The sequence below is a fragment of the Salvia splendens genome, chromosome 15, assembly GCF_004379255.2.
Source record: "Salvia splendens isolate huo1 chromosome 15, SspV2, whole genome shotgun sequence".
NCBI classification, from domain to species: Eukaryota; Viridiplantae; Streptophyta; class Magnoliopsida; order Lamiales; family Lamiaceae; genus Salvia; species Salvia splendens.
Window position 1 is genome coordinate 3,277,098 of NC_056046.1, and position 14,000 is coordinate 3,291,097.

Consider the following 14,000-nt stretch of genomic DNA (forward strand, 5'->3'; position numbering starts at 1 on the left):
ACGGAAAAGTTTTAACTCAACTTAATTAGGATGGACACTGACAGAGGGAGTATATAAACAAAAGAGAGAATTAGGCAACTTGGAATTACTTGACACAAGATTAATGCGATACCTCACCCCATATAAAAATTGCAAAATGGGAAAACAAAAAGGCCAAGATCTTTTCAAAAACACCCAAAGATGGGTTCATCATTTCATTAAAAAGCCAATTTAAAACAAAACAGACCATACTTTTTAAAGTAATAATCTGATGAGCAAAACAAACACTGCTATTTAAGAACATGTTTAACGTGTAAAATAAGATTATAGCACAACGTAAAGATGCCCAAAGAGAAGGCCGCCGACTGTTCTAACTTTGCGTTTTTTTTCTTTTAAAATGTAAACCTTGTTTATGAAAAAAACTATAAGAAAGAACATAACGCATTACAACTCGCACTTACTGAGGACTGCCAGTTGAAAATTAGACATTTCTCCACAAAAAGAAACCCTTAAAAATGAGAAAATAAGACTGAAGCTAGATTTTAGCCACAGATTCAGTTAAACCATATGAATATTAATAAGTTGACATCACGTTTACCTCACTGTACAACTAGATGCGGCATCAGGTACGAGAGCTAAAGCTGGTTTTCGCCCGAACTTGAGGTCGCCGTGGATTTTGAATCTTTCTCCTGTTCAGTAGAATCTGCATCAGCTTCTACTCTGTGGTTCCCAAGTTCGTCTGATCCTGAGGCAGGAGTTTTCTGAATATCCGCTGATGCATCATCTCCGCTAGGTTGAGCGTTAATATCCGATGGTGCATTTGAAGCAGCTGGGAGATTCCCAGAGCTGTCGACTTCTTTGCCAGTGTTAACAGACGCACTTAAAGCAGCCGGGAGACTCCCAGAGCTGTCAACTTCTTTGCCAGTGTTAACAGACGCTTTTGAAAAGGCTGGGAGATTCCCAGTATTAACAGATGATAGCCACAAAAATTGCAACTTGTGACCTTGCCATGATTTACCATGTGAGAAGGCCTTCTCAGCAGATCGTCGGGTTGTAAAGGAAATACGAGCTGAAACGTTAGAAGATGATACTGAAGCATCATTAGTCTCTTGAAGCTCTGACTCTTCCAGTACCACCGAAGCAAGATCGCCATACGATGAGAAGTGCTCCTCCAGAGCAGCAACCTAACAAGCATATTAATCATTTAAAAAAAACTACAGGTAAACCAAGTAATTTTCATGATAGAGCTGGTCAGACACTCATCTAGAAGCCAGAATTTACACAAATAACTAAAAAGAAAAACGACTCAGATATAAGGGATTTGAGCGAGAGTTACAAATCCATGACTGAAATAGGAGCATGTGTCAATAACCCTTTCATGGGTATATCTCGCCAGAAAGGAAGGGAAATAGAAGATCACCTTCAACCAGAAAAGTATGTGATGAACACTAGGAGAAGTATAACTTACATTTGCTAGGTCAGATGGTAACGGTGGAACAACTTTGAACACCGTTGGCCGATTGTCCAGCTTGAATCTGTTTGCTACAAATGGTGCCCCAATAGGTGATTGCGAACGAAAAGAAGGTTTCGAAGGCTCGTAAATAGGCATGGTCGAAGTTGAAGTATGTGTCACAGAATGCTGTGCAGATTGAGTATTCTCAATGGACATGCTATCTCTTGGTGATGACTTGGAACTTTCAGCTTTTGCTTGATTAGGTGGTGTTTCACCTTTAATCCTTTTTGTGGGTGAATCTGATGCTGGCATATCGTTGCTGCCAACAGCCTGAAAAAGAAGAAAAAAGATGAGGGAGGAAACTATAGACTCGATCAGGGGAGAAAGAAGATAAGTGATGCTTTGCTTTCATGGTGATCACTTTATACAACATTGATGCCATGATAAAAGGAAATTGGGGAGGAAAAAAACCGTAAGACGGGAGAAATATAGCAACTAATGAAAATGGACAGGCTGGTGGAGAGGAAGACTGTTCTATACACTCTCAACTCATTTCTAATGAACAATACTTTGGTTTCTTACTCCCCCCTCCCTGGCCAAAGAGATGGAAAAAGAAAAAACAGGACATAATAATTCATTTCTTAAAATTATTACTAGCCTTGATCAATCAACATCGAACTAGAACATGTTCAAAATTTCAACAGCCACCTACTCAATTATCCTATATATACTACCAACTAAATACCTTCTCGTAACAAACCCTGAAGAGGGAGTGGCAAGCTACATTCCAAATATACATATAATATGCCAACTTCAGTGAATGAAACATCAGGGTTCTTAAAAAATGAGTGATGATATGCTAAGGAAGGACTTAAGTGAAGCATGCCAATCACATTTCAATTAAAAATTTACTTGTTTTTGGAGTTTGTCTAACTGGCGCTTGAACTCATTTCGTTTCTGATCCAGCATCTCCTGTTTCTTACGAAGTTCTTCCTTCAAAATCTCTAAGCTCTCCAATTTCTTTGGCTGTAAGGGAGGGGCTTTGGAACCATTCGTAATCACTGACTTGGGATGGTCATGAGCCTGCTGTTGACCAACAGAAGCATTGGAGTTACTATCTTTTCCAGTTGCAGGATGGGGATTTTCTTTTCCTTTGTCAAGAATAAATTGATTGGAAACCGGATGAAGTGAAATTCCACGAGGTGCAATTTGTGCAGCAGTATTGCCACTTATCCCTTCGTCAGGAATATTATTTCGATTTGCCCACCAAAGCTTGATAAACCGGTTGCCCATTACAGCATCAGGTGCCTTTAGTGCTTCTTCTGCTTCTTCCCTTTTAGAAAATTGAACAAAAGCCTGCTCTGTTTGCATGGGAATATAAATGTCAACAACCTCACCGAATTTCTGAAAATGTGAGAGAAGAATTTTCCTCTTATTGTCTTTCAGGGGAATGTAATTGACATATAAAGTACGGAGTCCTCTTTGAGCTGGTGTTCGAATATCGCGAACAAAATCACTTTGTTTCTTGGCAAATGATTGCTTAAAAGGTGAACCATCTCCATCAACATTTATCCGTTTTCCTTGATTGGGAACATTGGAACGGTCCGTGTATAGTATTTTCCCATTCCTGTTCTCCTGTTCTGAACCACGTTTTGAACTGCTTATTCTTCCCCACGCAGAAGAACTATGTGATCTACCAGCATTGGCATTTCTGAGTGGACGGTCATCTTTAAAACCTTCAACTGATTCAACATTATGCCGGTTGGGAAAGTCTCTGTCCACAAAGGACTCAGTTTCATCAACAATTGCTTGATTAAGTGCTATTAGTGCTGCTGATGTCTCTGGGTTATCATTTGCCCATAAAGGTTGATCTGGATCATACACATCAGATGCCGATGCCCCTGCCATGGAACCTCCCTCAACACCACCATTCAAGCTGTAACCATCTACAATCATTCCAGGCTTGCTACTTTTTGGATGAAAAACTTTGTTGTTAACAGGTAAAGCTACTTGTGCAGAAGATGCTCCAAGAAGTTGCGAGCCAGGAAGTGAAACAGGGAGATTGAATTGTGAAAGGCTCTGAAATTATTATAAGTAACTAATCAAGGCCTTATATGTGCATGACTAAAAATCATCAGAGCACAGAAGTATCAATAAACTGCTAGCAATACAAAACCATGGCACTCCACAGTATATAAAAACATATATATGCACATGAAAGTTACAGTTGATGTATAATTGATTGGAAATTTGCAATGCAGAAGTATCAAAGCATTTGTTTACCAGAAAGAATGCCATAATATAGTAAGAAGAGGCTTGCTAGTTGGTCAGTGAAGCTGAGTTCACAACTTCACATCATATCTATGAACACAATAATATATTAGGAAGTGGCTTGCTTGTCTTCTCTAGACCTATGAAGACATCGGAGAACAAGAGAACCCCTTCACTAATGCAACTGAAAGTTCCTTGAAAATTCTATACCAGGCGGTATTCATGTTGAGATCCCACCAATGATAAAGATACAACAACATAAAGTCTTCATCACATCTAATTTTAGCATGCTTGTGACTTAAAAGAGATCTTCAAACTTCAACTATCCTTAAGAGTTTGAAGAGAACAGCTTCATTTGTGTATGTGTATGTGCGCGTGTTCTCTTTGATGCAAACCACTTTTCCTACATGGCATCAGCACCAATCTCGAATTTCTGGAAGGAGAATAAATAAAGAGTTCATGCAGTAAATATGTAGCACAAGATGAATTATATGTTCTACAGGCTACTCATACCAGTTAGACACACAATTCTAAACATGTCTTCCAACATAGACAGTTAGACACACCTGAATAAGTTTGTATTCTTCCTAAAAGATAATATCTACTTTGCATTTTGCACAGCCAGACACTTTTTTAGAAGCTAGATAAGTGAAATGTCTACACAAACAACACTTACTAACCACCAAGATAATTCCATAACACTTAACGAATATGACTTAGAAATTATCAGTTAGAACGTTTGCACACCTGAACATCTTCAACAACAATACGATTTACGCCATGTTCCATCGGGCACATGTCTCCTCTTAAGCAAAAACCACGTTCCTCAAAGTCTCTACACCGTTGCCGTGGAAGCCCAACATTCACTGCTGGACTGATAGCTGGTCTTAGCGGTCCTTGGAAAGCAAGGGGGTGAAGTGACTCGAGTCCACCATTAGGTAAGCCTGGAACCATCCCAAATGCATTCCAAGATGCACCATGTGCACTAGAAACATTTGACAAGCCCCTCCCAGCAAACATAGCAGAAGGAACAGGTCCAGGTTGAACTATTTGAGATGCAACATCGACCAATCCAAACCTTGAATCATGAATGCCCCAAGGAACAGGTTCCCTTCCTCTGCCCCTGACAAAGCCAACTTCACCTGGTAGAATTTGGCTGCCTCTGATCCTTTGGTTCAAATCTGAAGGAGCTTTGGAAAATGATCCCTGGTTGAAACGTTTTTTGTCAAACCTTGCAGGAAAATCCCTGTCTGAAGCCATATTATGATTTCTCCAGTGTTCACCTGATTGAGGTTCACCATCCCTGTAAGAGTAACCATTTTCAAAAGGCCGGTTTCTTTTTCTAAATGGTCTTGTCAAACGGTTATCGAGAGAATCCCCCTCCTGAGATTGAGATCGAGCCTCCCGCCTACGATGCTTGTGATTACGATCATCATCTTCATCTTCTCCTTCACTAATTTCTTTCTCCTCAGTATCACTGGCAACATCAGAAGATGAAAATCCTGGTTTTTCTGGAGAAACCTTCAGCTCCATGAAATGCTTGTAATGAACAAGATATATCAGGTTTCTTGTGTTACTCCAACAATCCTTATAGCATATCCAGAAAAGGGAGTATATTCATTGGCATAATGAGTCGTCAATGGCTCCAAGACTGGAAAAGGAAAAAACAGTTTAAGGTGAAAGCCAACAAGGAAGCAAAACATTGTTAGGGCATCTGGGACAAAATAACATAGCATAAAACCATTATAAACCAAAATAACTAAATCAGTCTGTCTGAAAGCAGTAAATGCATTTCATGATATGAATGGTGAAGTATATAGTGCCATAATCTAGTACACTATTTCCCCCTTAACAACTCGTATCAGACAGATGCAAATGCAAGAACCACGCCAATTGTCAAACTATTATGGATGTGCGCACACACATAAGATTATCAGATAAAGAATGTATGATATTTCAATTACACAAACAAATCCAATAAAACGAAAGCACTTGGCGAGTAACCAACAATGAAATAGGTTTCATTGACCTGAATCCCTTCTGCTTTCTTGACGCATTTCAAACTTGACAGTTGACGCAAAAAGGAAAAAACCTTGAAGATTGAAGTTATATATTATCACGAATGAGATAAAAAACAGTATACATAGTCATGCACTCACATACTTCATTTTCAATTGCATGAATTTCAAACTCTTTCTAAATTAAATATTTTTCATTCCAAAATAATGTGATTCTTTTAAGTACCTCCATTCCATCATCCCAATATCACTCTGATATCAGTATATATAATATTTAGTATCATGATCACCCCGTCAAACATTTAATACATTAATAGATCTTAAAAGTAATCCATTAGCTGACCATGACAATATAGTCTCTGCTAACTTCTCTAAATCTTGGAAAAAAACTGAAAAAACCCAGCTGATATAATAGGCATGTCTGTACTCATGTAAGTAGTTTAGAGATCATCGGCTATTACTATAAATAACAATCTTTCAAATGAATACTTCAAAATTTGATAAATTATCGAAAGTAACAAACCTAAACTAAGTTTTTAAATTGTTCAGAAATCAGAATCAGAATACCTGTGATTCTGTATATATACTACTGTAAGACAGGAAATATAAACTGGTATTTTGGGCACTCATTTAGCTTCTGGACTAGGATAGGTATCAATAAATCACTAAATGTCAACGTGTAGCAGGGAAGGGGTTGGGCGGAGATACTAACCCGTGTTACAAGAAGTTGGAAATAGTTTTCAAAAATTGTTCTTCTTCTGGGCAGTCCAGATGCGGATGACCATATTATTTTAGAATCTCAACGTCCTCCCCAAATCCCACATATTTAAGTCATTGTCTTATTAGCTAACTACACGAGCAAATAAGCTGACATGTGATTCGCATCACCTACAAATAAACTAAACTTCGCTCGGGAACATTATGCACTTAATGTACAACTCCATTAATGCTTTAGATAGACTCCCTAAAGTCTCGACATTCGTGTTAGGAGAGAGTTGGGAATTCAATAAAAAACATCTGCACTCTCTCTAGCACGCCCATTCGTACCAGGTCTACGCTAAATTACATAAACATTGAAGATTGAAAAACCAACAACCGCATCGACTCCAGTCAAGCCCTGAATTCAAATTCAATGGTGGCCAAGAACGAAGAACAGTATTCAAACTGAATGTCATCCTTAAATCTTCCACGTTTTCATGCCATGCGTGTCATAATCACGACTAGCAAAAGGAACGAGCCAGAAACATCTTCAGCAAAAATGAACCACAACACAACGACGCAATTAAAAGGCTGCAATCCGCGGCATGTGCAGAACTCATACGAAAAAACTATAGCTCAAAACGAGAAACCTAATGTGAAAACTGATAAAAAAGATGATGGATAAGGCGGCTGAAACCTAACCTGGCAAAATGGGATTCTCCTTCGCCTGGGGTTTTGATTCCTTGTTTCTTCAATTCTAACGCGTCGCCTACGCACACAATTCCATCGGTTTGGATTCAATTGATAGGTGCCTCAAAAATCCCCCTCCAAATTCCGGTCTCCTTTTAACAAACACCTTGGAGCTGTGGTCTGATCGATCGATGTATAATATTTGCCCAGATTTTTCTCCCTAATTCAAATGAGGAGAGATGAATAAAAAGCTGGAATGGGGGTTTAACAAACAAGAGATTGGATTACAAAAAATATTAAAATTAAATTGAGATCCCTCATTTTCAAGATCATGCAAATTTCACCCGAATTTGTACTATTTATTCAGTGTAAGACAGCGATTGGGAAGACCTTGCAGGTAGGTGCTTTGTTTTGTACAATATTGTAGATTGACCCACAATAATTGCTTTGTTAGCATGACAACATTGACTACATGTGCTAGCAATGGAAAAAATTGTTTAACGGAAGCAGGAGAATAAAGACTCTTATTTGACGATTGTGTTAGAAGCACATATCGACTTTCTACTTTGGATTTGACATGCATTATTTTGTATCATTGGATTCAACGTCATAAACATCCTCAATTACTAAAAATGTCTTCAACGATATTTTAAACGCTAGAGCTCCGACGATACAATTCATAGCAATGGATGTCACTACGATATGGGGTAGTACTACATCGCCGATGGCTTCTATCTAAGGTGGCTGACGTTCGCGATGTTATTTTTTTCGTCAAACCGGGTGAGAGCCACAAGAGTTCATTTGTGCATGAGATATTAAACAAACATTGGACGTTCTACTAGCACATTTCACGATCATCAAAGGTTTGAAGCATTTGTGGTTAAGGGAAGTGTTTGTCGAAGACTCGACATCATGCACACATGCATTATATTGCACAACATGATTATTAAGGACGACAAATGACTGAACAGTACGCCTAATTGGACTGATGTGGATATTGTTGACTTCTCAATCTCCTCACCAAACAAGCTCCAAACCAATGTGTGCCGCAACAATTACGAGAATACCTAAAGGCGTCTTCAGTCGTCTCGTGATACAATTACCCGCGATCGACGCCAATAAAACTTAGTCAAACAAATTCGGGCACGATTTAATCATGCGAACAAATGATTATGATTTTGATCATGTATTTTTCGGCTTTCAATAATGTGTATTTTTAAAATTTCAATTGCACATTTTTTTGAATATATAATAAATACAATAAATAAAATAAAAGATTAACAAATTAAGAGTGCGGTTCGTGAATAGTTAATGAAAATAATGATTATTGTGAATGTTGTTTTGAAGTAAGAAATAATGTAAAAATGATTTTAATACATCTTGCATTTGAAAATTTATTTTTTTATATTCTAATTTCAAAAGTTATGACATTGACATTGACTATGTAATTAAAAATTGTGTGACAATTATCCTAAAATAGAAAGACACCCATAAATTCGGAAATAAAAACCCGTGACGAATCATCCCAAAATAGAAATACACCCTGAATTTGGAAATAATAACTAACCGAGTTTAACATTACAAAATCAAAATACCAAGATTATAAAGTTTAAAGTTTTTCAAATCACAAATAAACGATGAAGCAAATTAAAGAAGGCAAGAATCGATAAGTTGTAACCAAAATAGACAAAATTAACCTCAACAATTAATTCCAATTATCTCCAATTTAAATTAAATTTTACTTGACCCACGGTGCCCTTTATTCAATAATAACAAGGAAACCAAACAGAGAGTAATACACAGATAAAATGGGCTATCATGCCATAACCAATAAAGCCAAATGGCCCTTATGGGAAAGTTGCGCATATCATAAAGAAAAGTAGAGACGCATTGAAGGCAAGCAAATATTCACAATGCCACACAATAATATAAGTTTCATTTCATTATCAACAAAAAAACATATAAATGCCAATCACAAGATATTGGGAACTCAGAAATTATGCATGTCCAGCAGAGTTGGATCAAAGATGGAAATGTGAACTTTACAGACATGCAACAGAGTCGAATTACCGGCCAAACCACCCTCGTGGACCTTGACCATCCCCTTCGTTCATCAACTTGTCCAGGACGACATTCAAATCAACCGCTTGTCCATTTTCTGTTAGCTTTCGAACAGTTGCCTTTACTTGTTCTCTAGAGAATCCCATGTTGGTTACCCTGTCAACTACATCATCAATTGGAACCCTGTTCCCAGATCCACCAGTACCAGAACCAGCACCAGGGCCACCACCCACTGCAGAGGCAGTTGGCAGTGCTTGAGGCAGTATTCGAGCATTAGGCAGCTGTGGATAACCACTACCACCACCACTCTGGCCCATACCAAGAGAAGATAGTTGCTGCGGCTTCATAGAGGAGCTAGTACCATACTGTGATGGAGCACTGCCATACGAATACGGTTCACCAAGGCCTTGTGGTGGACCGAATGAACCTGAGTATCCTGAACCAGGCCGGCTTGTGGGTGGAGGCTCATACACATTGGGTGTTAGTCCATAGTATTGTGCAGAGGCTGGTGGGGCAACTCCAGTAGGTGGAACAGAGGGAGGTGGGCGAGAGCTCATGGGGTAATTTTGGGAGGGCATGTGCAGTGTTTCTTCAGAGTGATGACCTATTGGTGGCTGAGGCATAGAGGGGCTAACAGGTGAGAATGAGGAGTGTGGTTGAGAAGGTGGAGGTGGCTGAGTATATTGCGTCTGCGGTGGTGGCTGATACTGGTGTCGTGGTGGAGGTGGGGCTGCAAGCTGCTGCTGTGACTGATACTGCTGATTTGGGTTTTCTGGAGTTTGATACTGCTGATTTGGGTTCTCTGGGGTTTGGTTGGGTGGGTTGGGGTTGAAGTAAGAATCTCGCTGAGAGCCGGAAGGAATTTGATTTTGAGGGAACTGGTTGGGAGGTTGAACTAGGGGTTGTATGTTCTGTTGTGGAGGTGGCAGAGGAGCATTTGGGGGAAGGGCCGGAGGTGCCTGTGTCGGAGGGACACTAGAGAACTGATGCTGCGTAGGCACTCCTATCTGCATTGGATCAGGTTGAGCATTAATCTTGCTTTCAACTTGTTCTGTCTTTGGCAACTGCAACTTAGCAATCTGCAATTGAGCTTCAAAAATGTCTTGTTTATCTCTTACAACCTTAACACCAGAGTGCACCTGCAGAAAAAAATAATAATAAGCATGCCACACTAACAATGATCTATGCTGCAAGGGAAAAAAATGAGGGCTAAAATGTGAATGATGACCCACCATCCCAGTCTATTCTACAGCAAACAGTCCAAAAATCCATAACATGGAAAGTGAAACTCAAACAGTTACACCTATCAACTACAACAAGATGAGAAACAAATAACAGCCGGATAATAGAAAATTTCAGATGTTTCCTGTATTATACTCCCTCGGTCCCCCAAAAATAGAAGCTCTTTCCCTTTTGGTCAGTCCCCTAAAAGTAGAAACTTTCTATTTAAGGAAATTTCTTTCTCTCTAATGAGATGAGACCCATTTTCCACTCACACACTTATCTTTCAATCTCTCTCTTACTTTACCAATTTTGCATTAAAACCCGTTCTATTTAAAAAGTTCCTATTTTAGGGGACGGAGGGAGTATATTTTAGATTTTAGAATTGCCACACCATACACGGTTATATGAACAGGTAGGAGTAATAATACGTACCTCTGTAAGAATATTCTCCAGCAGTCTCATTTTTCCATCAATTGCACCATGATTGTTCCCGGCAGATATTTTCAAGTCATCAATGGAGTGCTCCAAGTTGCGAGTTCTTGTTTCCAACTGTGACAACCTTGAACTCATGTTATCAATGGCATGCATCAGATTTTCCATATGCTTCTTCATCATCTTCTCAATGTCAGAAACAAAACTCCCCTCTAAAGGTGCATTGTCAGTTTTGTGATTCTTCACCGACACAAATTTACTAGGTTCATCAGCATCAAGGGAATTGTAATGCTGAAAGATTAAACAGAATAAGATGATTCTTCTTTAATATGCAAAGTCACAGAAACTAGTTTCACTAGAAAATTTACTAGGTTCATCAACATCAAGGGAGTATCAAACTATCAATTATTCTATTATCAAAAAGAGTACTCTAATAATTCTCATTCATCTTACTACAATAAACTAATATCACTGAAAACTGATCAAGTTCCCTTCCTTTCCCTTTTTAGTTCTAGATTATAATTGACAAAAACCTAAATTACACAATCAGCTCATTTAGGGATCAATTAGCAAATTTAGGGATCAATTCAAGAATCAAAACCACTGATAATCCAACACAGATTAAGAAAGGTCGCACCAAAACCAAAATATATCAGAAACAAAAAGGCAATCAGTAGATTTTAAAGAAAAATACTCTGATAGGCGAGGGATTTGCTTTCGAATCCACAGAATTCCACGTCCTGAGGGGAGGATCGTCATTGTCCGAGTCGAAGTTCGACCGAGCTGCCTTCGGCGACGAAGATGACGCCACCGCCGCCGTGGGTCGAATCGGCATGAAATCGTAGCTCGGGACGATGTCCTCCTTCTTCTCCGCCGGGCGATTCATGAAATCGATGAACTCAGCGCCACCGCCGCCATTGTTGCTGGCGATGTTGCTCTGGGAATTGGAGAGATCCATGATCTGCTTGTCCATGTACTGAGACGCCGCCGTACTGTGATTCATCTGAGTGCTCAATCGAACAAAATCCAATCAAACTGCTAACGCGTGTATATATCTCGAAACAGAAATCGCAAAATTTTCGGATTACGGTTTGGAAAATATGCTCGATTTTGGAATCTGAATATATTTATAAAGTAATTAATCAGAAAAAGATTAAGGAAGAAGATGACGATTGTGGAGTCGTCGTTGTTACTTGTTGCGGAAGGTCAAGTTATGTTATGAGCTAAAAGTCGCTAGTGTTATACCCAATTAAGTGTGAAAGAGAAAAGATATCGCTGGATGTAATTGTAGCGGTTGTAACTGGAGACAATTCTCGATTCTTCCTTTTCTTTACCTTTTTTGTTCAACTGTGGAATTTCTTTTGGGCCGGCTACTGCGTTGGGCATCGCTGTATGGATCAGCCCAAATAATAAAGCAAATTATATTTTTATACATTTAAAAAAAAATCAACAATCGTAAAATAATAGTAAAAATGAAACAAATACCACATGCTACAAATATATGAATACATGAATTAATGCGATACAAAACTTTTGTATGCTCTCCACTAAAATTTGTTACAGTGGTATTTGATTGCTCAAAAGTATTTTATTTGAGATTGTCTGAAACTAAATTGGCTTGAGATTATATAAATAAATTTGTTTTATTACTACGGAATGCTAAGTTTCACAAGCCAAGAATAATGATATGTGTATCTACAAAACTAATCTTGGATTATCGACCGATCAACATTTATAAAACTAGTTTTATTTAATTCATTAAACTAAACACCACCATTATATAACCATCTTATCTCCTTTGCGGGGATATGGAATTGAAAAAAAAATGAAAGAGAACGTACTTTTGACATATTGAAAGATTCACATGACTAATAATTGTATTGTTGTGTGTCTGGGCATGAAGGCTCTCATAATATTATTTATGGATAGTTCAATATGTCTACGGTGTGCTCGTTAGAACCTAACATCTTATATCAACCCGTTGTGCTTTTGCAAACATAAAATTAGAAACCGAACCGGTGCACAATCTGATCCGGTTCACCATATAAAACCGCCAGGAGGTTGAGCTGTTTTGGACCGAATGAACCGGCTTCGACCGGGAACCGCCAACCGGTTGAACGGTTTTCTTGATTTTCAGTAGTTTTTTTAAAAAACTTGAGTTCAATGAGATTCAAACCATAGACCTCATGTATGCAAGTCCAACACCATTACCACTCCACTACTTCAGTTGTTGTGACGTAATAATAACTTTAATTATTCTTATAATCAATGAATAAATTTTCATTCATTCTATAATTTATTATTATTTTTAGAAATTGATTAATTAATTATGATTAATTGTAAATAAAATATATTATTTATACTTGTTATCTAATAAACTTTGATAGTAATTTATCACACTAAATTTGAATATTGTCACATAGGGTAGTGATCTATGGCAAACACCCCTTAACCAAATAACTAGAGAACAAATCACAGCCACAAGATCAAGAAAATCAAGGGCTAGTATTAATACATGTAATTTTCTAATTTAAAGAGGAATTAGTTCCCCCAATCACAAATTTACTCCACAATAACAAGGCAGGGGTATAATGGTCATTGCATAGCCAAAATTAGGTTACGTCATTGCAAACTGTAGTTTCTCCACCGAAGGAAGCTCACCAGCTTCCCGATTGATGGATTTTGCTCCGTGCAATCGCAACAATGCATCGCCTTCCCAAAATCTTCGCCGAACTCCGCAAAAGTGACTCTGAATCCGTCACCGGCGGCAGCTCCAGCTCGAGCCACCGTGCCGCCAGCTCGAAGCCGAGGCTCGAGCGCCGCAATGCGAGGAAGAATATCGACTATGATTACTCGCCGTCCTCCGCCTCGACTCCTTCTTCCTCCTCCTCCTCGTCGTACTATACCGCGTCGGAGGAGTCTTTGATTTGTCTTTGAGGCTTTGATGAGTTTTGCTATCTTTTAATTATCTTTAATTTCTGGGATTTGGAAGACTTCTTCATCTTTAATTATTTGTATGGTTTAATTAGATTTTATTATCCATGCCGTGAAAAGTAAATAATCTAATTGTTAGCAGCGTGATTGAGCGAATTGGCGTCGGGAAAGAGGTGAGAATGATCGGAGCAACAACGACAATTTAAATAATACTTGTGTTGATTATCAAAATTGAGCTG

The 14,000-nt window shown here is 38.6% G+C and overlaps 2 protein-coding genes across 3 annotated transcripts; both read right to left on the reverse strand.

Moving 5' to 3' along the window:
* Positions 1-411: 411 nt before the first annotated feature.
* LOC121768945 (zinc finger CCCH domain-containing protein 41-like) lies at positions 412-7,421 on the reverse strand. Its single transcript, XM_042165561.1, has 5 exons — positions 7,123-7,421; positions 4,451-5,354; positions 2,345-3,511; positions 1,448-1,762; positions 412-1,163 (listed from the first exon to the last, which is right to left on the reverse strand). Exons 2-5 carry the CDS (start codon positions 5,234-5,236, stop codon positions 615-617), a joined length of 2,817 nt encoding a protein of 938 aa, XP_042021495.1. The 5' UTR covers positions 5,237-5,354; positions 7,123-7,421; the 3' UTR covers positions 412-614.
* Positions 7,422-9,024: 1,603 nt separating this feature from the next.
* LOC121769075 (protein tfg-1-like) lies at positions 9,025-12,065 on the reverse strand. Of its 2 annotated transcripts, none has more exons than XM_042165753.1 (3): positions 11,522-12,065; positions 10,828-11,067; positions 9,025-10,310 (listed from the first exon to the last, which is right to left on the reverse strand). In XM_042165753.1, the coding sequence occupies exons 1-3, from the start codon at positions 11,828-11,830 to the stop codon at positions 9,177-9,179; spliced, it is 1,683 nt and encodes a 560-aa protein (XP_042021687.1). In that variant the 5' UTR covers positions 11,831-12,065; the 3' UTR covers positions 9,025-9,176. The 2 variants fall into 2 exon arrangements, with proteins under 2 accessions (XP_042021687.1, XP_042021686.1); XM_042165752.1 differs by having other exon boundaries at positions 10,828-11,118; positions 11,522-12,064.
* Between the last annotated feature and the right edge of the window lie 1,935 nt (positions 12,066-14,000).